Genomic DNA, 24885 nt, shown 5'->3' on the forward strand with positions numbered 1-24885 from the left:
TTTAGGTACAGCATGGCTGCGGTTCATCAGCTAGCCCGGACCTGAACCCAAGGATCCACGGGGGTCACCAGAGATCGGCATCGTCTCATCAATTCACAGCCAAACCCGTCATTAGCCCAGCAGCCTGTTGTCGGGGGCCCAGGGCCCCGTTAGCAGTCAGTTAGCCATCTGCCCCCGACTCGTTTATCTGCGAGCCTCGATGAGTCTCTCAAGCCATCGGCGCCAGCATCAAGCGTCCAAGTGAATTAGGAAGTTTCCCCCTAATGATGATGTTAAGAAGTTTTTCCGATGGTTAGTGGAGAGGACGCCTGATCGGAGCTCCGCTGAGCAACATGAAACATGGATCATTAACACTGGTTTCGGTTCGTTTAGGGTCCCGACATCAGTAGAAGGTAATGGACAGGACCTAGGACGCCCCGAGCCATGCTCGTGCACTGGGGGTCGAAGCCAGAACCTTTAAGCTCTGAAATAAACACCCTTCTAACTCTACTATTGTGCCACATTGGCTGAATGAATGAACTATGGATGAATGGGTGAGGAGGGGCTGGTGGAGAACCGTCCGGATGTGAGCAAAGTCCCGTCGGCAGGTCGTGGGGTCGTATGTCCTCCGGAGCAGGGATGGCTCCAGAACCTCCTGGTGACTCTGCGCTCCCGAAACAAACGCACCGATGGGCCAAAGCACGCAGAGTTCAGGTCTGAGGAGGGGGGATGGGGGGGGTCCTCAGCAGTACACGGACCAGTAGATGAGGTTGAAGAAGATGTAGGCACCGGGGAAGATCATGCGGGAGTATGTGTCGATGGCGTGGGTGTTCTGGATGATCCGGAACCCGCGCAGACCCTTCTTCTTGGTGGCACCCGTGGACTCGGTGTCCAGCGCCAGGTGGACCACCATGCGCTCCTGGCTCTTCTCCGGGGGGTCGTCTGGCGCCACGGGCTCCCGGGTGTAGCCCGCCAGGCTGTTGGCGTCCGCCTCGCTGTAGGAGCCGTCCAGCATCATGGTCCGGGCGTGGGTCATCCCGCAGGTGCAGGGCAGCCCCTGGGCCTGGTCGACAAACAAACACATCAGACCCTAACCCTTAGCCCCTAGACCTGGTCGACAAACAAACACATCAGACCCTAACCCTTAGCCCCTAGGCTTGGTCGACAAACCAACAAACACATCAGACCCCAACTTACAAGCCCAGCCCTTATGGCCTGAAGGGAGAACTTGAATTCAATTAAATTGTATCTGTATAGCCCGTAATCACAGTTACAGTCTCAAAGGGTTCTCATTAGCAAGGAAGAAATCCTGAGAAGGAACGCAGAGTGGGGGAATCCATCCTCCAGGGATTGTGCATGGGTGCCATAATTGACATACGTGCATACATTGAATTGAGCAACCTTGGTGTCAACCTAGGTTTCAAAGGGCACCAAGGCAGACTCTACATCTGATCTTGACACAGTTAGACAGGCAGTTTAAGCATTGTTGACATTGTTGAAGTTTAGGCTGCAGTCATTGCTCTGGCCATCAGTCAACCGCTGTCATCAAAGGTACTATGGAGAAAGGAGACCGAAGGTCCTCGCGGTCCTTGATCAGAGGTATTGATCAGAGGTACTTTGGGGACAGGAGACAGGTCCTCACCTGCTCGCGGGCCTTGTCCCGCAGCTTGCGGTCCTTGCCGTCCCTCAGCGTGGTCAGGTAGTTGACGGCGGCGTACTCCAGCACGGAGAGGAAGACAAAGACGAAGCTGACCCAGAGGTAGATGTCCACCGCCTTGATGTAGGAGACCCGCGGCATGGAGGCGTTGACCCCCGTGATGATGGTGGACATGGTGAGCACCGTGGTGATACCTGGAGACAGGAGGGAACCATGGTGACACCTGGAGACAGGAGGGAACCATGGTGACACCTGGAGACAGGAGGGAACCATGGTGACACCTGGAGACAGGAGGTAACCATGGGACTCAGACCAGGAACTATTCCAGAGTGAAACCAGTATATCATTCATACATCTTCGGCTATTGTAGCTTTAACACGAAACAGATGTTACTAAGGTCTGTCTACCTCACCCTCTGCCCAGCAGCAATATGCATAAGCAGAGTCTCCACAAGGCTAGCCGACCTGTAGCTAAAGCTAGCCAGCTAGTCTCCTGACGTGGAGGGGGGGCTGACGAGAGGGGGGGGGAGTTTCTCCATGGAGGTAAATAAAGGTTTGTTCTGTGAACACCACCGACTCTCAATGGGCTCTGTTGGAATGACGTGTGTGGTGGTGAACTCTCCCTAGCCCAGTGGCTGACTGGGAGGGGGGGGGGGGGGGGGGGGGTTGAGGAGCAGACCTAGGGAGACACGGGCGGGCACGGCGCGGCGGTCGATCCAGAAGGACACCCAGGAGAGCATCACCATCAGGGTGGCGGGGAAGTAGGTCTGCAGCAGGAAGAAGAAGATGTGGCGCCGTAGGGTGAAGTTGATGTAGAGGCGGTTGTACCAGCCTGGGGGCAGAGGGCAAAGGGCAAAGGTCAACAGCCTGGGGGCAGAGGGCAAAGGGCAAAGGTCAACAGCCTGGGGGCAGAGGGCAAAGGGCAAAGGTCAACAGCCTGGAGGAAAGAGGGCAAAGGGCAAAGGTCAACAGCCTGGAGGAAGGAGGGCAAAGGGCAACAGCTTGGGGGCAAAGGGTAAAGGTCAACACAATACTGAACAAACCAATACCCAGAACCCGCGGACAATGTCTCACTATTCAAGACTCTGGAAATATGAAGATATCTTTTGGAGGCTTTTATCAAAACATTTGTTCATATAAACATATAATCATTCATTCCAACATACATATGTATGTACATACAATCATGTAAACAAACAAACACACACCCACATACTCATCCAAACAAACATATGTACATGCACACATTCCTTCATATAAACATTCATTAATTCATATAAACATATGCATACATGCAGTCATATAAACATAGATTAATTCATACATGTAATCATAAATTCATTCAGTCTTACAAACACGCATACATTAATTTGTATAAACATACATCAAACGCGCCCTGGCTCCTCCACTCTAACAGAGAGCCGACCCTCAGCCGTGCGGAGCAGGGATCCATCAGCGCACGACAACACAGGCAGGAGACAAGCAAGCCGGAGGGAACCGCTCAACACAACAAACACAAACATGGGGGAGAGTTCCTGAGAGCCAGCAAGAGGGTGGGGGGGGGGGGGGGGGGGGGGGGGGGAATGGGGGAGAATGGGGGAGGTGAGCAAGGGACGCTTTAGTGGGAGAGGGAGGAAGAGGAGAGAGGGAGAAGAGAAGAAAAGGGAAGAAGAGAAGAGAGAGGCAGAGCGAGGAAGAGGAGTCGTAGAGGAAGAGGAGGAGGACAGGAAGAGGGAGGTACCTGTGCTGCTGTAGAAGGCCAGTCTGGAGCTGGTGTGGAACTTCTGGATGAGGAACTGGGAGAGGGAGATGCGGTCATCGGTGCTCAGAGACTCATCTCCGCTCTTCCAGTACAGCATGAGGTCCTCGTCTGTGTAGGCGTCTGGTAAGGGTTAGACAGTAAGACAGGTCGTTAAGGAGCAGGTAGGGGTTAGACAGTAAGACAGGTCGTTAAGGAGCAGGTAGGGGTTAGACAGTAAGACAGGTCGTTAAGGAGCAGGTAGGGGTTAGAGAGTAAGACAGGTCGTTAAGGAGCAGGTAGGGGTTAGACAGTAAGACAGGTCGTTAAGGAGCAGGTAGGGGTTAGACAGTAAGACAGCTCGTTAAGGGAGGTCCGGTTTTGCAATGTGAGGGGTCGGTCACGCTTTGGGACGGCTCCGTGTATTTCATGATTTTCGTGCACCAAAGTGAAGTTTACCCTATGTAACTGTATTAATTATTTAAGAAAAGTTGGCCTACATCTCAGATCGATTCAATTGGCTTTACAATGTTGAGACAACAACGACAGGTGAGAGATTCTGCTCCAACCCAAGCAACACCGACGGCTAAGATGGCGGAGTCGCTAACCGTTGCTAGCCTGGTGCAGGAACTTGACAAACACAAAGAAAGTTTGGCGGCTGAACTCAAAACGTTCCTCACGACATCTTTGGATACCTCCCTTACACCTATACGGACGTCTCTCGAAACTATCAACGCGGCACTGGACTCTCACAACCAAATGATAACGACCATTGAAAATACACTCTCCACCCAAAGTGACGAGATAGCCGAGCTTACAACGAGGCTTGATCACCTGGAGAAGGCCAATGCTGCATTAACATCCAAAGCGGAGGACCTTGAGAATCGTTCCAGACGACAGAATATAAGGATCGTTGGCCTACCGGAGGGTCTGGAGGGAGGTTCACCGTCGGAGTTCATTTCCAAGCTTCTCCGGTCAGTTGTTGGAAATTATGTTTTCCCCACACCTCCTGAGCTGGATAGAGCGCACCGTGCACCTGCTCCGAAGCCTGCCTTGGGACAACGTCCACGAGCCATCATTGCTAGATTCCATCGCTATCAGGACAAGGAGCGTGCGCTTCGGTGGGCGAGATCGCAGAAGGAAGGCATAAAGTTCGATGGCAACAGAATCCTGTTCTTCCCCGACATGAGTGCGGGCCTGGCCAAGCAGCGAGCGACGTTCAAGAACATTAAGGCTAAACTTTATGCCGCTGGAATGACATTCTCCCTGCGCCATCCTGCTCGTTTGTGCATCACTGTCAACGGGGTAACACCTTTTCAATACCCCTGAAGCAGCAGAGACATTCTACGAGCGGATAAAGGGAAACTTTCCAGCCAACACTGTTGGAGAACGGGATTGAATGTTGCCACATCTCAAAGGTTTGAGTTAACACTAAATAGCTTGAGTGATCAGATATTACATGCTGACTGTGAGTAACTGATAGAACGCCTGGATCACATTTAGCGTTAGTATGACTGCGATACTTGAAGGCGAGTTTTGTGTCAAATGGGGTGAAGAGGGTAAACGTAGAGATTTAAAAAAAAAAAATGTTTTATTATAGGTGCACTTGCAGTGTATGTGTTCAGTGTTGGGAGCAAATCCCTTCTTGTGTTGGATAAAGTTTGTAGATACTGCATTACTAGGAGTGGAACTGTAGAGTAGACCTGCGGCTCGCTTCCACGGAAGGACGAGCATAGGCTTTGAAGAACTTCGGCAGACTGTTCTAATGCTGCTGGGTTTATTTCTTTATTTGTTTTCGTCATGTTTTCTTTTATGGGGGGGGATTTGGGAGGGAGAGTACTGGTCACCTTTGAATACAAATGTTGGTATCTGTTGTGTGTGCAGCGGGTTTAATATGCTGTCTTTATTTATTTATCATATCTTTTCAGTTATGTACATTAGTATACCTACATGATTGGAATAGATGGTCAAGGTGGGAAGGATAAGCTACAGGTCAAATTAATTTCATGGAATGTGAGAGGTTTAAATGGTCCTGTTAAGAGGGCAAAGGTTTTTCAACATCTCAAACTACATAGGGCTGACATTGTCTTCCTTCAGGAGACCCATCTCAAGATAAGTGATCATACAAGGCTTAGGCACCCGTGGGTAGGACAAGTATTTCATTCATCATTTGACTCGAAAGCCAGAGGGGCTGCCATTTTAATTTCTAAAAAAAATTCAGTTTATATCAGAGGGTATAGTGCCTGATCGCAATGGGCGCTTCATCATTGTTACGGGCAGACTATTCCATTTACCCATTACACTAGTCTGCGTGTATGCTCCTAACTTTGATGACTCTGAATTCATGGCTACGCTTTTATCCGCTATTCCGAATATGGATACACATCGTTTAATTTTTGGAGGGGACCTAAACTGTGTAATGGACACTCAGCTGGATCGCTCAAGCCCCAGAGTGACCAAACGGTCGAAAATGGCATTAACGCTACAGTCGTTCATGGAGGATTATGGAAGTTGTGACCCCTGGCGACTCCTACATGATGACACCAGAGCCTACTCATTCTACTCGCATGTACATCATTCCTACTCAAGGATAGATTATTTTTGTATCGATAAAGAATTATTACCATCTATTCATTCCATTGAATATTCGGCAATAGTCATATCAGACCACTCCCCTGTGTTAATAGACTTCAGATTTGATTCTCCATCAGTGGGGACCCCGCAATGGAGGCTCAATACGTCGCTACTGTCCAATGATGTGTTCTGTTCTACTATAACGCAGGCTATTGAAGACTTTGTGTGTTTTAATAACTCAGAAGAAGTTAACTCCTCATTGCTTTGGGAAACCCTAAAGGCCACCATCAGAGGACAAATCATCTCATACTCTTCTTACTCTAATAAGCAACGCAGAAAGACACAAACAGACATAACCGGTAAAATATCTGAAGTTGATAGGCAATATGCAATAAAGCCTACTCCAGAGCTGCATCAACAAAGGGTTAATCTCCAAACAGAGTTTGATCTCACCTCTACAGGGAATGCAGAAAGAAGTATAATGAGATCTAAAGGGATGTTGTATGAATATGGCGGCAAAGCAAGCCGACTGCTGGCCCTCCAGCTCAAACACCAAGCGACATCACGACACATCACTCAAATTATTGGTCAGCCGGTTGGTCTTACAACGTGTCCCGTGCAGATCAATGCGGCCTTTAAAGCATACTATTCTAAACTTTATACTTCTGAACCCCCTCCTATAGACTCAAACATGGATGAATATTTGGATAACATAGACATACCAACTGTTGATATTGTAACGCAGTTGTCACTAAATCGACCAATAACCTTAAGGGAAATATGTGAAAGTATTAAGGAAATGAACAATGGGAAAACACCGGGGCCTGATGGGCTGCCGCCCGAATTTTATAAAAAATTCTCCACTCTCTTAGCCCCTCTATTACTAGATATGTATAATCATTCCCTGTCTACAGGAACACTGCCAAAAACCTTGACTGAGGCTTCTATTTCAGTTATCCTTAAAAAGGATAAGAATCCTGCAGAGTGCAGTTCCTATCGGCCTATATCACTCCTAAATGTTGATGCTAAAATACTAGCAAAAACATTTGCGAGAAGATTGGAAACATCTCTCCCCTCAATAATCTCTGAGGATCAAACTGGCTTCATCAGAGGACGTCAGCTGTCATCAAACATAAGACGTCTTTTAAACATTGTCTCTGCCCCGTCCAGTGAGGGGAAGCCTGAAATGGTGCTCTCATTGGATGCGGAGAAAGCCTTTGACAGGGTGGAATGGGGGTACTTGTTTAAGGTGCTGGAAAAATTTGGGTTTGGGAGGACGTTCATAACATGGATACGCCTGCTTTATTCATCGCCCCTTGCCCGTGTTAACACAAATAGGCAGTACTCGACGTACTTCCCCCTGTCCCGCGGAACCCGCCAAGGGTGTCCACTGTCACCTCTGCTGTTCGCCCTTGCTATCGAACCGTTAGCCATTCTGCTGAGAACGACAGCATATCTGCAGGGTATCAGACGGGGGAATATTGAACATCGTGTTTCCCTGTATGCGGACGATTTACTAATATATATAACAGATCCCACCACTTGTGCTAATAAGGTAATACAGATGCTAGAGGAATTCGGTAAATTTTCAGGCTACAAAGTCAATCTCCAAAAAACGGTGTGTTTCCCACTAAACTCTAAAGCCACAACACTGACACAGGGACAAATACCCTTCACTATAGCAACGGAAAATCTTCAATATCTAGGGATTAACATTACTAATTCATTCCAAGGGTTGCATAAGAATAACATTGGCAAACTATTGACTAAGATAAAAGCCGACCTACTGAGATGGTCCACGTTGCTGTTGTCATTAGCGGGTAGAGTACAAACTATAAAAATGAATGTCTTACCCAGGTTTTTGTTCCTTTTCCAGTGTCTGCCTCTCTTCCTGACAAAGTCTTTTTTCAGGGAGCTTGACCAAATTATCCTCCCATTCTTGTGGGCAGGCAAGGCTGCCAGGATTAATAGAAGTGCTCTGCAAGCAGCAAGACAAGAGGGTGGCCTGGGCCTGCCTAATTTCATGTTTTACTACTGGGCAGCAAATATACAAAAAATACTCAGCTGGTGGTATGAGAGTGAGTTAGACTGGTGCAGAATGGAATCCCTCTCCTGCCGCACCTCCTCACTTGTGGCTCTGACGTGCTCCCCTTTGCCATTCTCAGCCACAAATTTTACTTCAAACCCTGTAATCCTGTCAACCTTGAAAATATGGACACAGTTCCGCAAACACTTCAAACTAAATAATTTCGTCCTCCTTGGTCCACTTTGCTATAATCATACTTTCTTACCTTCCAAACTTGATTCTGCATTTACACTTTGGAAGAGGAAAGGTATCGCATCATTCCGAGATCTGTTTGTAGATGGAACATTTGTTGAAGAGTCTGTCAGATAAGCATGGATTGACCCAAAGCAACTTCTTCCGCTATCTTCAGCTACGCAGTTTTGTTAAAGACCATTGCAGCACGTTCCCATTTCTGCCTGCGGACTAACCAACAGTTCTTGATAGGCCTGAAAGCCTGAAGGGGAGGTTATCCAAGTTATACACGTGTATCCTTCAATCAAACCCCTCTCCGCTCGTCAAAATTAGACAGGAATGGGAAAATGAGCTAGGGATCCAATTTGAAGACTCCTGGTGGGTCAGGGCAAAATTACAAGTGAACTACTCCTCATCCTGCGCCCGTCTTAACTCAATACAGTACAAAGTACTACACAGAATACATTTCAGTAAGGCCAAATTAGCAAAGTTTTTCCCTGGCACCAGCGATGCCTGTAATAGATAGTTGTCCCATCTGACCTAGTCCATACATTCTGGCTGTGTTCTAAGCTAACGGGATTCTGGAAGAACTTTTTCAAGATTATATCTAAGGTTCTAGATATAGATATCACTCCCTGTCCGCTCATTGCTATCTTCGGTGTCCCTCTTAACTACTCTGAGTTTAGCAAACGGAAGCTAAATGTTTTAGCATTTGCCTCTCTGATTGCCCGCAGATGTATCCTTCTTCACTGGAAGTCACCAAAACCCCCGTCAGATAAGTCCTGGGAGACTGATTTAATGTCATTCCTTAGGCTAGAAAAGATCAAATTTTCGCTTAGAGGGTCGAGTGGGAAATTCTACACTACATGGCAGCCTCTCCTCTCAAATTTTGATAATGTGGCCATGACCCCTACCTCTTAGACTACTGTATATATATATATATATATATATATATATATATATATATATATATATATATATATATATTGTATATTCATTATTATTATTATTTTTTTTTTTCTGCTGTACTGTTGCAACAGTGTCAATGCACAGGTGCAAGTTATTGGATACATTAATAGAGAAAGGTGAACCAGCTTGGGGTGGGATATAGGGTAGGTTTTCTGTTTTGTTTTCATTTATTATTAGTACTATTGTTAATACGGTCTTGTTTTTCATTTTATTTTTATTTTTTCCTTAATGTGTGTTTGTTTTAAAAAAAATAAAAAAAAACATTGATGGTCACACATGTAACTTACAAGATTTATATTGTTTGATGTGATGTGCTCCAATAAACAAAGTTATAAAAAAAAAATAAAAAAAAAGACAGCTCGTTAAGGAGCAGGTAGGGGTTAGACAGTACAGAGACAGGTCGTTAAGGACCAGGTAGGGGTTAGACAGTAAGACAGCTCGTTAAGGACCAGGTAGGGGTTAGCCAGTACAGAGACAGGTCGTTAAGGAGCAGGTAGGAGTTAGACAGTACAGAGACAGGTCATTAACAGGTTGTTAAGAAGCAGGTAGGGGTTAGACAGTAAGACAGCTTGTTAAGGAGCAGGTAGGGGTTAGACAGTACAGAGACAGGTCGTTAAGGAGCAGGTAGGGGTTAGACAGTAAGACAGCTTGTTAAGGAGCAGGTAGGGGTTAGACAGTACAGAGACAGGTCGTTAAGGAGCAGGTAGGGGTTAGACAGTACAGAGACAGGTCATTAACAGGTCGTTAAGGACCAGGTAGGGGTTAGACAGTACAGAGACAGATCGTTAAGGAGCAGGTAGGGGTTAGACAGTGCAGAGACAGGTCATTAAGGAGCAGGTAGGGGTTAGACAGTACAGAGACAGGTCATTAAGGAGCAAGTAGGTGTTAGACAGTACAGAGACAGGTCGTTAAGGAGCAGGTAGGGGTAATTTCAGGGGTCACGTTCTACAGCCCAGGACAGTTAGAATCCAGTATTATAAAGATGATCATCTTGCATATGAACTGTTCTGTCTCTTGACGTTCCTCAAGTTCATAATACCAATAATTATGTAAAATAAAAGCCCGTCTTTAGGCCTCGTGTCAACAGCTTGGTACGAAGACGTGTCTCATGGGGATTCTTGTGTTGTTTATGCAGACGAGAGGGTGGGAGGAGGCCTGCAGGGCTAACAGTCTGCTCTGTAAACAAACTCACAGCCAGTCCTTAATGTGCGAGTGTGTGCGTGTCTGTGCGTGTGTGTGTTTGTGTGTGTGTCTGTGTGTGTGTCTATGTGTGCGTCTGTGTCTCTGTGTGTGTGTGTGTGTGCCTCTGTGTGTGTGTATGTGCGTGCGTGTGTGTTTATGTGTTTGTGTCTGTGTGTGTGCGTGTCTGTGTGTGTGTGTGTGTGTGACTGTGTGTGTGTGTGTGTGTCTCTGTGTCTGTGTGTGTGTGTATGTGTCTCTGTCTGTGTGTGTGACTATGTGTGTGTGTCTGTGTGTGTGTCTGTGTGTCTGTGTGTGTGTGTGTGTCTGTGTGTGTGTGTCTGTGTGTATGTGTGTCTGTGTGTGTGTGTGTCTGTGTGTGTGTTTGTGTCTGTGTGTGTGTGTGTTTGTCTGTGTGTGTGTGTGTGTATCTGTGTGTGTGTGTGTGTGTGTGTGGTCTCACAGCTCTCTAGCTCCAGCGTGCAGGTCTGTGAGTCCAGCGGGAAGCGGCTGAAGTCCATGTTGCAGGCGGCCGTCACAGTGACCCTGAGGAGAGACCACACGTCAGGAGACCTCCACCCAGGGCCAGTAGACCTCCACCCGACCCGGGGCCTGTAGACCTCCACCCGACCCGGGGCCAGTAGACCTCCACCCGACCCGGGGCCTGTAGACCTCCACCCGACCCGGGGCCAGTAGACCTCCACCCGACCTGGGGCCTGTAGACCTCCACCCGGGGCCAGTAGACCTCCACCCGACCCGGGGCCAGTAGACCTCCACCTGACCCGGGGCCAGTAGACCTCCATCCGACCAGTAGACCTCCACCCGACCCTGCTAGACCAGCAGTACACCTGGGACATGGTCCCAACTCATCTGTACTGCAGAGGGTCCAGGACCTCAGGAAGTACTTTAGGAGCCATGGTTTGAAGATGGTTTGAGATGGTTTGAGTTGGTTTGAGATGGTTTGAGGAGGATTGAGTTGGTATGGGTTGGTTTGAGATGGTTTGAGATGGTTTGACGAGGTTTGAGTTGGTTTGAGATGGTTTGATGAGATTTGAGATGGCTTGAGATGGTTTGAGGAGGTTTGAGATGGTATGAGATGGTATGAGATGGTTTGAAGATGGTTTGAAGGTGGTTTGAGGGTGTTTGAGGTGCTCCTCACCTCAGACTGTACAGCACGTGCCCGTCAGGGAACACCCTGAGCATGATGTTGTCCGTGGTGGTGTCGTGGATGAAGGAGCGCTTTGAGTGGACGAAGAACACGTCAGGAACCCAGATCTTCTTCACCAGGCGCCCGTCGAAGGTCATGCTCTTGTTGGTGGAGCTGGGGAAGGCCAGCCTCTCGTCCTTCCAGTAGTGCCTCAGGTACAGGGTCATGGTGAAGTCCTGGGGGGGGGGGGGGGCATGTTAGCAAACACTCACAGGATCTGTGTTCATACGTTATCAGCGTATGGAATCAACCAGCGTCGGCCAATGACACTGAGTGTACGATGCTTAATGTGTGACACTGAGTGTATGATGCTTAGTGTGTGACACTGAGTGTATGATGCTTAGTGTGTGACACTGAGTGAATGATGTTTAGTGTATGATGCTTAGTGTCTGACACTGATGCAGGGATTAACCTGTTGGGGATTATATAGCGCCACCGCTATGGCACTCAGACATATGTCCTGAATCTGAGAACAGCTCACATGTCATTTGCCAACCGCTGGCTTAAGGCAGCCGTATGGGGAAAGCCCTCCATCGTCCCGTGGTGCTCTCTGTTGCTATGCAAACAGAATATTCTGTTGCTATGCAAACAGAACATTCCCAGGCTGTCCCCCCCCCCCCCCCCCCCCCCCTCCCCCCGCCCAGGAGATCATCCTCATGGTGTTACGTAAGGCCGGGTACCACGACCGCAGCCTCACTTTATCCTCCACCCAGTCGCCGTGGAAACCTTTGATGTTGCCTTTGTCTCCAAGAACGTGGAAATCAAAGGGCTTCCCTCCAATCAGTGAACTTGCCTCATTTGAAGATGTTTGATCTCCAGAGTCTGTGTGGGAGGACAGGATGGAGCAGTCGTCAGGGTGTTGGACTTCCAGCCGGAAGGTTCTTGGTTCCATCCCAATTTCCATAGTTTACTTGCAAGTAGTACATGCTCCTGCATGACACTGATCTCAATTCAATGTCTAACCCCTACCTGCTCCTGAATGACACTGGTCTCAATTCACTGTCTAACCCCTACCTGCTCCTGAATGACAGTGATCTCAATTCACTGTCTAACCCATAACTGCTACTGAATGACATCTGAATTCACTGTGAGTCGGTTTGAATCAAAGTGTCTAATCAACAACACCAAACAGTCTACATTCAATTCGAGTACGTTTGCGTCCAACAGTCGTAAGCGACATTGATTGTTTCTACTGCTTCATGTCTTCGACCAATCGATGGTCTGGGAGCACGGCCTTGCGTTTAAACCGAGGTGTCCGGAAATCAAAACGTTCACTGCACCAATCAAGAAGACGCTCGCAGTTTTTGAATAAACGATCCGCTGAGAAAAGTTATTCCTGGGCTGAGAGTCACATGACCGCCCCACACCGAGCCTTTCCTCCCCCATCTGCTCCGAAACAATTACATTGAAATCCCGGCGTTCCAAATGAAACCTAATCCCCAGTTTGTCCTACACAGGGCTTAGGGGGCATCAGAATGACACTATGGAATCCAATTTGTGAGCCCGTGCAGAAGGCTGCTTTAATTATATTAGCACACATGACGTCTGGCTGAACAAAGCAAACAATCCCGGCAACCGGTTCTCCGGGCCTGCCTCGGAATTGAACTGCCAACTCGAAGACGACTTGTACATATTTAGCTAGGCGCCCTCTCGTATGCTAACTTAGCAGGTGCTAATAGATTAAACCGTCTGCTGGTCATGCTCATTACGTGCGAGCAGTGCTTAAATTAAGGTAAGGGCTGGCTGGGTAAGCTAAAGTCAGGGTCAGACTCAGGTGGAAGAGGTGCGTTGTGTTGAACTGCACATCGTTCTGGATAATCTGCATCCAGTGACCCCCCCCATGGGGCCGAGGGAGGGGCCGCCTCCAGCAGCCTCCAGCTACTCCTGACGTCGCCCTCCTAATGGTCGTTCCCTCCAGACCCGCAGAGCAGCTGAATTATGAATCCCATTAATAATAAATGTAGACGGCAGCGAGAGTTGGAGCCCTTCGTGGCAGATGATACCCAGTGAAGCGTGGCGTCTGTGGCGGTGATGTCTCTCGCTACCCGCCACCTAGGAGACCTTTGCAACAGGTGTGTAGCCTCAGTGTGTTCAGTGTGTTGTGTTCAGTGTGTTGTGTTCAGTGTGTTGTGTTCAGTGTGTAGGGTTCAGTGTGTTCAGTGTGTTGTGTTCAGTGTGTAGTGTGTTGTGTTCAATGTGTTCAGTGTGTTGTGTTCAGTGTGTTCAGTGTGTTGTGTTCAGTGTGTTGTGTTCAGTGTGTTGTGTGTTCAGTGTGTTGTGTTCAGTGTGTTGTGTTCAGTGTGTTGTGTTCAGTGTGTTGTGTGTTCAGTGTGTAGTGTTCAGTGTGTTTCAGTGTGTTGTGTTCAGTGTATTTAGTGTGTTGTGTTCAGTGTGTTGTGTTCAGTGTGTTGTGTTCAGTGTGTAGTGTGTTGTGTTCAGTGTGTTGTGTCCAGTGTGTTGTGCTCATAGTGTTTTGTGTCCAGTGCGTTGTGTTCAGTGTGTTGTGTGTTCAGTGTGTAGTGTGTTGTGTTCAGTGTGTTCATTGTGTTGTGTTCAGTGTGTTCAGTGTGTTGTGTGTTCAGTGTGTTGTGTCCAGTGTGTTGTGTCCAGTGTGTTGTGTTCAGTGTGTTCAGTGTGTTGTGTCCAGTGTGTTGTGTTCAGTGTGTTGTGTCCAGTGTGTTGTGTCCAGTGTGTTGTGTTCAGTGTGTTGTGTGTTCAGTGTGTTGTGTTCAGTGTGTAGTGTGTTCAGTGTGTAGTGTCCAGCGACAGCGTCCCGTCAGACGGGGCCAGGTGAGGCTCCTTCAGCCTCCCCACACCCACGCCTGTTCAGAGGAACTCACCATGTCCACCTCAGAGATGCTGTCCAGGCTCTCTACCTGGACGTCCACGCCCACGGGCACGGCCGGGCCTGAGGAGACAACAGCACTCTGATTAGCATTCAGGCAGAGCGCACCGGGCAGGAAATGTCACGTCTACATCTGCCGCCGTCTGCGATGGCAGATAACAGACCAGCTGTCGCTGGACCAGATGTTATTCAGACGCTCGGAACAACAAAGGAAGTTAGGATCGGTTCTTGGTTGTTCATCTAATAATAATCATCCATCACTTTCTGGAGTCCTTTGGATCTTTGACATTTTGGGGGAACCAGCGCTGGTGTGAGTCTACTGCAGAACAGAGTTAAACAAACCCAACCTCATGCCGGCTCCCCATGACTGAACAGCAAGCCGTCTGCTCGGTAATGAACAGAGTTCTGTTTATTAGGAGGAGTGGCGCTTCAGAGGCTGTCACTATTCATACTTTATGTCCTTGTTCTTATCTGCCTACATTAATACCGTCACGCATGGCGCTTCCTTTAGTGTTAAGCTTTCACTTTGTGAAAACAAAACCTAAAAACCAGCCTGCTGTGGAGATCCGAACCCAGAAGAACCGAAAATATAGAACCAATATGTCAATCTAATCAATGGTCAATAAGAAAACCAATATGTCAATTTAATCATCCATCAATATCAAACCGATACGGCAATCAACGGTCTGAGATCAGTCTGATGTCTGATATCCATTCCTGGGTCCCGGTCTGTTCGGCGATACCACCAACAGATCCCCCTCCTTCCTCCTCTTCGTCTTCATCCCGCTGGTCTGTCGGGTCACCCCCCCCCCCCCCCCCCCCCTTGCCAGGGTTTGTTTAATCTCCCAGACTACCGCGGGCCAAGCTCACGTAACCGGTGGCAACCAGAAAGGAAAGGGTATTAGCTCATGACCAGCGCTGGCGTAAGCACCAGCTGTGTGCCCTCACATCCTCGCACAACCGCAGGTCTGCCCCCTCCACCCTCCTCCACCCTCAACCCTCCTCCTCCTCCTCCACCCTCAACCCTCCTCCACCCCCCCACCCTCCTCCACCCCTTCTCCTCCTCCACCCCTCCTCCTCCTCCACCCCTTCTCCTCCTCCACCCTCCTCCAACCTCCTCCACCCCTCCACCCCTCCTCCCCCACCCCTCTATCCAGAACAATATCCAGAAGAACAGGCATGCTATTAGCCTCGCGGCATGCTATTAGCCTCGCGTCATGCTATTAGCCTCGCGTCATGCTATTAGCCTCACGTCATGCTAGTAGCCTCGCGGCATGCTAGAAGCCTCACATCATGCTATTAGCCTCGCGTCATGCTATTAGCCTCGCGTCATCCTATTAGCCTCGCGGCATGCTATTAGCCTCGCGTCATGCTAGTAGCCTCGCGGCATGCTAGTAGCCTCGCGTCATGCTAGTAGCCTCGCGTCATGCTATTAGCCTCGCGGCATGCTATTAGCCTCGCGTCATGCTAGTAGCCTCGCGGCATGCTAGTAGCCTCGCGGCATGCTATTAGCCTCGCGTCATGCTATTAGCCTCACGTCATGCTAGTAGCCTCGCAGCATGCTAGAAGCCTCACAACATGCTATTAGCCTCGTGGCATGCTAGTAGCCTTGCGTCATGCTAGTAGCCTTGCGTCTTGCTAACGTCATGCTAGCCACTTCCTTTAAAAAGTGTTGTCCCTCCAAGTAGTCTCAGGATCAGAGAAACGCCAGACAAAGATGAACTCGACCCAACGCCTCCATAAGTATTCAATACTTATACCAGACCAAAACATATTAACACAACGAAACACAAACGTCCTGTTTGGGGGGAGGTGGTTCGCTCACCTTGCCGGGTTGCCACAATATGTAAATTTAAACGGCGGAACTGCAAGCCCAGTTTGTGTCGCTAAACTTCTCCAAATCATTATCCTTGAATAAATGCAAATTTTGTACATTTTATGAGAATGTTTATCTGTCGCTAAGCATTGTTGGCCACATGTTGATGATTTCCATGGAGACAGCAGAAAGCAGACAGCGATCTGTTTTTGCAGTCATCGCCCCACCAGGGGTAATACGTTTGGTTCCATGTCCTTCCCCATGGAACTGAACTGAATACACCATCAGTGTGCGCAGTGTGTTGTGCGCAGGGTGTGTTCTTTGTGTATTCAGTGTGTTTTGTGCAGTGTTTATTCAGTGTGTGTTCAGTGTGTTGTGTGCAGTGTATGTTCAGTGTGTGTTCAGTGTGTTGTGTGCAGTTTGTGTTCTTTGTGTACTCAGTGTGTTGTGTGCAGTGTGTATTCAGTGTGTGTTGAGTGTGTTGTGTGCAGTGTGTGTTCAGTGTGTATTCAGTGTGTGTGTTCAGTGTATTCCGCCACTGGGCCGGATGTTGCCCTCTCTCTGTCTCTGATTTGAGGTGAAAAGGCGAGACTGTTTCCATGGTTTCATCGTTCCCCCCAGGACTATGGGGACAGCGTTGAGATGCTGACACGGCCCCTGGGTGCTCCCGCACACACACAGATTATCAGATTGCAGCAGGGTGCTCTGGCACAAAGCCACGGCCGGTCAGGCAGGAAGTGGAGATCTTCCACCTGCTGGGACCGTTACGAGAACGAGGAGGAACTAAAACTCATGAGTCAGTGTATCAGAGACCATCGCAGAACTGTCTCATTACTTAGTCATTTAGCTTCATCTAAAGAAATAAAACAGAAGTAGCAGGTAGGGGTTAGACAGTACAGAGACAGGTCATTAAGGAGCAGGTAGGGGTTAGACAGTACAGAGACAGGTCATTGAGGAGCAGGTAGGGGTTAGACAGTACAGAGACAGGTCATTGAGGAGCAGGTAGGGGTTAGACAGTACAGAGACAGGTCATTGAGGAGCAGGTAGGGGTTAGACAGTACAGAGACAGGTCATTAAGGAGCAGGTAGGGGTTAGACAGTACAGAGACAGGTCATTAAGGAGCAGGTAGGGGTTAGACAGTACAGAGACGGGTCATTGAGGAGCAGGTAGGGGTTAGACAGTACAGAGACAGGTCATTGAGGAGCAGGTAGGGGTTAGACAGTACAGAGACAGGTCATTGAGGAGCAGGTAGGGGTTAGACAGTACAGAGACAGGTCATTGAAGAGCAGGTAGGGGTCAGGGGGCATCTTGCTCACTGATGCCTAAAGGTAGACTGAGGTCATCCGGAATCGAACCCACAACCTCTGAGCTGTGGTCGACCAATCTAACCGCTACACTGTCCAGCCTGTCAAGACGTTGCATTCTGGGATGCGGTGGATTCCAGACGGTAAGAAGGCGGACAGCAGAGACTCAAATGTAAACACATTTTAAATCTTCCAGTGCTGGTTTCCTGTGCCAGCCGTGGGGTGAGGCGGCGGTCGACCGGATGTTAACGCGGTGACGGACCGGTCGCCACGCAGCGGGTTAGCGCAGATTAATGCCTGCGTCAGCCTTCCCCCCGTCCACTACGACCACGACATCAAGTGTCTGTTATGCACAAACAACCACCCCAGGAGTCAACTGGCAGCCAGCAGAGACTCAGAGGGGTCCATGCCTCAAATGTCAACTATACTGTAGTCTAAACTTAGTCCTTAGGATTGACTATAGCCCCAATGCGAACCCTTGGAAATGATGTCAGATCACAGAGTTCACCTCGACTCTGCACAGCTACCCAGCCCCTTCCGGCCACCATTGTATGTTGTACGTCCTGGCACTTAATGTACGCACTCATTGTACACACTTAATCTACATTGCACTTATTCATAGTACTTAATTGTGTAGCATCTACAGTAGCTGCTAGCATCGCTGTACACGGGGAATGGGTTAGCCTAGCGACTGTTAGTTCTTGCACTTGGCTCTATGAACATCTTTACTGTACTGACAGCGATATATTGTTTCACTTCTCATGACAAATGTACTTATTGTAAGTCGCTTTGGATAAAAGCGTCTGCTAAATGCCCTAAATGTAAGTCAGAGAGCTGAACCATGTGATGAAAGCGTTGAAGTGGAACCAAGTTGGCAGCAGCAGTGTGCGACGCCTGAGTCGTCGCGGTGTCAGTTCTGGATTAAAACACCCGTCACACATCACTCCTCCAGAGGTGGTGTCAGACGCACCTGAACGCCAGCCGAAAGCACCGGTGGGATCCTTTAATCATCAAATAAACCCTATCCGCAGTGGGTCCCTTGACACCGCAGACTCCGAGGGTCTTCGGTTGTGCTGTGGGGTTTGTGTTTCGTGCCGCGTGTGACCGCCGTGACCCTCTCTGACGCAGCGTGGATTATGCACACAAAACACAACCCCAGGGTGGGGCTACATGTTACGGAGGGCTGGGGGCACTGCCAACCCCGCTTACACTCTCTCCCCCCCCCCCCCCCCCCCCCCCCCCTGACGGCCTCACATGAGCAGCCTTCAGCACCCTCACCGCAGGGGACGGCCCCCCGCCAGGACAGAGGTTGTGGGTTCCATCCCCGAGGAGCACAGCCTTAACACTAGGCTGTGCTTGCTTAGAGCGAGATGCCCTCTAACCACTACCTGCTCCTTAATGACCTGTCTCTGTACTGTCTAACCCCTACCTGCTCCTTAATGACCTGTCTCTGTACTGTCTAACCCCTACCTGCTCCTTAATGACCTGTCTCTGTACTGTCTAACCCCTACCTGCTCCTTAATGACCTGTCTGTACTGTCTAACCCCTACCTGCTCCTTAATGACCTGTCTCTGTACTGTCTAACCCCTACCTGCTCCTTAATGACCTGTCTCTGTACTGTCTAACCCCTACCTGCTCCTTAATGACCTGTCTCTGTACTGTCTAACCCCTACCTGCTCCTTAATGACCTGTCTCTGTACTGTCTAACCCCTACCTCCTCCTTAATGACCTGTCTTACTGTCTAACCCCTACCTGCTCCTTAATGACCTGTCTCTGTACTGACTAACCCCTACCTGCTCCTTAACGACCTGTCTCTGTACTGTCTAACCCCTACCTGTTCCTTAACGACCTGTCTCTGTACTGTCTAACCCCTACCTGTTCCTTAACGACCTGTCTCTGTACTGTCTAACCCCTACCTGCTCCTTAATGACCTGTCTGTACTGTCTAAGCCCTATCTGCTCCCTAATGACCTGTCTCTGTACTGTCTAACCCCTACCTCCTCCTTAATGACCTGTCTGTACTGTCTAAGCCCTATCTGCTCCCTAATGACCTGTCTCTGTACTGTCTAACCCCTACCTGCTCCTTAATGACCTGTCTCTGTACTGTCTAACCCCTACCTGCTCCTTAATGACCTGTCTCTGTACTGTCTAACCCCTACCTGCTCCTTGATGACCTCTCTGTACTGTCTAACGCCTACCTGCTCCCTAATGACCTGTCTCTGTACTGTCTAACCCCTACCTGCTCCTTAATGACCTGTCTCTGTAATGTCTAACCCCTACCTGCTCCTTCGTGCCATGTGGCTCACAATTCACTGTAACACACTCTGGGTAAAGAGGATCTGCTGAAGGACTTAAAGCGAATACAGCTGTTTATTGGGTGCGTTCGGAGGGTTTAATGATGCTCCACCATCTGGATTAATTTATTAATAAAGTGTTGCACGCCTACGCTTGGCTCCGCCCACCTGTCAATCCGCGGCGCCGGCGAGCCAGGCAGGAAGTGTTTCTATAAGAGGCTTTGGTCGGCCACAATGGGGTCATGTCTGAAACCACTCCCTCCCTCCTAATCCCTGTAGGGACACCACTGTAACACCACTATATCACCGCCGTATCACCACCGTATCACCTCTGTATCACCACCGTATCACCTCCGTATCACCCCCATATCACCACCGTATCACCACCGTATCACCACCGTATCACCACCGTATCACCCCCGTATCACCCCCGTATCACCACGGTATCACCCCCGTATCACCACGGTATCACCACTATATCACCACCGTATCACCACTATATCACCACCGTATCACCCCCGTATCACCACCGTATCACCACTATATCACCACCGTATCACCACCGTATCACCCCCGTATCACCCCCGTATCACCACCATATCACCCCCGTATCACCACCGTATCACCCCCGTATCACCACCGTATCACCACCGTATCAACAGATGAGAACCCTGATGCATCATAGGATGGAAGTTATGGAAGTGCAATCGGCCGGACTCTCCTCTGACGGTGCTTTTAGAGTATTATGGGCAATATCGGGAACAATATGAGGCACTAACACACGACAGACCGAACAGTGCATCTTAAAGGTTGTATCAGCAATGTTGGGTGACGTCACTTCTGTCGGTGTTTAAAACGAGATCCCAAACAAACAGAGCCCGCTCACCCCTCCCTTCCGTGTTTCGTGCATCCAGGAAAAGCTATCATGAACGCAGCGCAAAACCCTACAACACCTACCCCTTGTTGGTGATTGGTTGGAATCAAGGGCGTAGGAACCGGGGGGGACGGATTGGACGTGTCCCCTCCAATATCGGAGACAGGCGCATTTGTCCCACCTAAAAATTATACCGGATCTGTCAGGTTTCCGATATGTGTCCCCCCCAATGTTAAACTCATTCCTACGCCCCTGGTTGGAATACTATTAATTTTGGTTTTGAGTGGTTGGTAGTACCATTTGTTTTTGTGTATGATCTCAGTGTATGGGCTGCCTACAGAGACACGTTTTTTGCCGGCCTGCTTATGGCAGCTAGCGGATCGTGAGGAAAGATGTATGTGATCATTTATGTTTCGGCCCAGCATCGCTGATTCAACCTTTAAGGGGCCAGGGGAAGGAGGGGGGAAGGGCGTCCGTCAGCAAACCTGCAGCCGGCCAGCAGAGTGCCGGACGGACTGAGGCTAGCTGTTTAGCATTGAAGCTAGCTGTTTAGCATGAAGCGAGCTGTTTAACATGAAGCAAGCTGTTTAAAATAAAGACGTTTGGGATGAGGCTGGAATGAAGCTACCTGTTTGGCATGATGCTAAATGCATAGCATGAAGCTAGCATTAAGCAAAATGTCACGCATGAAGCTAGTCGTTCACGATGAAGCTGTTTAGCGTAAAGTTAGCTCTCTAGCATGAAACTCGCTGTCTATCACCACTAGCATGGGACTCGCTGTATAGCATGAGGCTAGCTGATTAGCATGAGGCTAGCTGCGGTTCGTCCCGCCCTCCACTGCGGTGCTGCGGTGTGCGTTGGTGGAACGAGAGCAGCGCTGCGTGTTGCTGAAAAACAGCAGACAGAGGGGGGGCTCCGGAGGGGCTCCACATCCTCGTCTGCAGCGCCGGGGGGGGGGGGGGGGGGGGACGCCCAGTGGGGTCTGCCCCCGCCCCCCAGGACTCAACCGTTCAACCAATAAGAAGCTTATGTTTTAATTGGATCTCTAAATCCCACGGCGTCAATTGAGGTGTAGAGCAGAAATACAGCATTGTTAAAATACACAGCGGAGTTAAAATACACAGCGGAGTTAAAATACACAGCGGAGTTAAAATACACAGCGGAGTTAAAATACACAGCATTGTTAAAATACACAGCGGAGCTAAAATACACAGAGGAGTTAAAATACACAGCGGAGTTAAAATACACAGCATTGTTAAAATACACAGAGGAGTTAAAATACACAGAGGAGTTAAAGTACACAGCGGAGTTAAAATACACAGCGGAGTTAAAATACACAGCGGAGTTAAAATACACAGACGCAGACAGCTAGCTCCATGTTAGGGCCACACAGGCATCATGCTAGACAGCTAGCTTCATGCTAGACAGCAAGTTCCATGCTAGACAGCTAGCTTTATGCAAAACAGCTTCATTGTGAATGGCTAGCTTCATGCTGTACAGCTAGCAACATGATAGACAGCTACCTACATGCTAAACGGATAGCATCACACACGGCAGATAGCTTCACACTAGATTCACACCAGATAGCCCGCTTAAAACAGCTAGCTCCACGCTTGACAGCTAGCTTAATGCTAGAAGTGATAATGCTCTGCACAAAACTGTCCAGAAGACAGAAACTAAACATTTTCTTTCTTGACGCTTCTTAGGAGGCAGAATGTCAGCTTCTGACTCGCTTTGCATCCGTAATTAAGTTAGAAACTCTGAAGCCTGCAGAACACGGGGCAGCAGAATATGACCTTTTTGGATGATTATATAACAGTATTATGGGCTACTTTATGAGCAGACTGACCTATCTGTTCTGACCTATGGTGTTCCCAGTCAGTCAGCCTGAACCCCTTAGCAGGTCTATACTCTGCTGCCTCCTGCATAATCAGCCTCTTAAAGCCTTCAAGGCTCATCATGCTGCTAACAACATCTTCTCAGTACGTTTCAGCCTGAGAGTCCGTGCCATGTTTCTGGTGACGAGAATAATGGACGATATGGACGCCATCATTGAAAGTGTCTTACAGTACTTAAAGCCTCCACTGGTATGAGAGGGATGGGAATTGAAGCCCTGGTCTTGTCAACGCCGACGTTAACTGATCTACCAGTTGAGTGACAGGAGGAGATAAAGGACAGACTATGAGGAGCGCTGATGACATCCGTCTCTTGTAGCTTGTCTGTTGCTCATATAACGTCCTCAGATTAGACGTGTTCCACAGCACCGAACGAGACCTTTACTGTCTGGTCAGCCCGCTGCTGCTGCTAAGAGGTTCATCAGAAGTGACAGAATGTACTCAGACGCATGCCATTAAACCTAGGGTCTGTAATTTGGAGAAACCAGCGCGATTTTTTAAGTATCCAACTGAAAGAAATCCCTCAGGCCTCCCTCATAGGCCACTCCCCCAAACGCCTCCCTCATAAGCCACTCCCCCAAACGCCTCCCTCATAAGCCACTCCCCCAAACGCCTCCCTCATTAGACCGTCCCTGAATGCTCCGACTGTCCCGCCGGCTCCAGCACCAGGTCTGCCTCTTCTCGGGGAGGAGTCGAGTCCTGACCAATGAGAGCCCAGCCAGAGAGCCGGCAGGTCACCGGGTAGGGAGGCAGAGAGACACGGCCAATCTCATTCGGGCCACAGATAACAGACTTTTCTTTGTCAGAGCCGTTCAGTTATTGATTGTTGTCGGGATGTTAAGAGAACTGCAACAAATATAAAACGAAAAGCTCTAAAATAATTAAACTACCCCACCTTTAAGGAGCAGTTTACAGCTACCTAAACACCCCCAGCGTTTAGGGGGATTTCTTAGAAGTCGAGGGGTGTAGGGGAGGAGTCTATGGGAGAAGGGGAGGAGTCTGGGGTGTGGTTGAGTGGGGGAGGAGTCTATGGGTGTAGGGGCGGAGTCTGACGCCTCACCTGCGAAGGCGGGTCTCATGGTGAAGTCGTGGTCCTCCACACGCAGCAGTTGGTCCGTCTTCACCTTGCGGGTCTTGGTTCCGTCCGCGGGCTTCTTGGTCAGGGGCCTGCGTACGCAGAAACAGGCGCAGAAAAACGCGTCACAGTGGGGAACGTTTGTGAGGATAAGCGCACGGGGGCTACTCTGGATCAAAGAGGAGGTCTAATACGGTCACTCTGTTCACTTAACATGTAGAGTCATGTTGTTTGAAGTGACGTTTTCGGTAACGAGGGAGTGAGAGAGAGAGAGAGAGAGAGAGAGAGAGAGAGAGAGAGAGGGAGCGAGCGCTACTAGACGCTGTTGTGTTCATTAAGATTCATCCAAGCAGCTGCTGTATTTGATAAATAGCAAAGATGTGTGATTGGCTAAAGGCGTTAGAAAGAAGATTAAAACTGATATGCTAATGTGACCCATTTGGGATAGTCTTCGCTTTGATCATCAACCATCTAAACTCTCCTAATTACTTTCGAATTGAAACGAAACTAAATCTCAAACCAATAAAATTATATACAACATATTTATTGATGTATACAATACAAAGCTGTTCAATGCGCTCTGAACAAGACGTTCTGAAGTCACTTTACGTCGCAGCAGTCGGGAGGACTGCGACGGATCCACACTTTTACGCACGAACTGATTCCTCCTCATCAGGACCCAATTTACAGAACCACGACTTCGGCGACACCACCGAATCAACCGTTCCGTTTGGCAAACGTACCATTGATTGAGTCATATCGCAGAAGCCGTTTGGGTCAAATCGCAGAAGCCGTTTGGGTCATATCGCAGAAGCCGTTTGGGTCATATCGCAGAAGCCGTTTGGGTCATATCGCAGAAGTTCACGTCAATAGAACAAACGGAGGAAGCGGTCAGTTACGCAGTCAGATGGAGGGACAATATGAGACACTTACTGTCCCAGTTTGTGGGTGTCCACGGGGGTTGACCAGCGCTTTTTGCGGCTGTGGTTCTTCTTCCTGCCCTCCGACACCAGCGCCAGGCAGCAGAGGAGCAGCAGGAGGCGCAGGGAAATCGACATCATGGGGTCCACTCCGGGGAAACAGGCGCAACAACAAACTCCTTCCGTCCTGTTCCGGCCAGCGTGGGGCATCGAACCATCTTCGAGGAGAAGATGGAGAAGCTGTGAGGATCGCGGGTCTCTCCGCGCGCTGGTGGCGCGGCCGGGGAGAAGGAGCGGGAGAGGA

General features: G+C 49.2%; 1 protein-coding gene across 1 annotated transcript; it reads right to left on the bottom strand.

Annotated features, from left to right (window-relative positions):
• Positions 1-721: 721 nt before the first annotated feature.
• On the bottom strand, positions 722-24791 carry LOC307088208 (gamma-aminobutyric acid receptor subunit rho-2-like; the record flags this gene model as incomplete). Its single annotated transcript, XM_079754025.1, has 9 exons — positions 722-1042; positions 1622-1830; positions 2315-2467; positions 3377-3517; positions 10816-10898; positions 11512-11735; positions 14400-14467; positions 23647-23753; positions 24595-24791. 9 exons carry the CDS (start codon positions 24789-24791, stop codon positions 722-724), a joined length of 1503 nt encoding a protein of 500 aa, XP_079610151.1.
• Between the last annotated feature and the right edge of the window lie 94 nt (positions 24792-24885).

Source organism: Pollachius pollachius (assembly GCF_949987615.1).
Source record: "Pollachius pollachius genome assembly, chromosome: 16".
Taxonomy (NCBI): domain Eukaryota; kingdom Metazoa; phylum Chordata; class Actinopteri; order Gadiformes; family Gadidae; genus Pollachius; species Pollachius pollachius.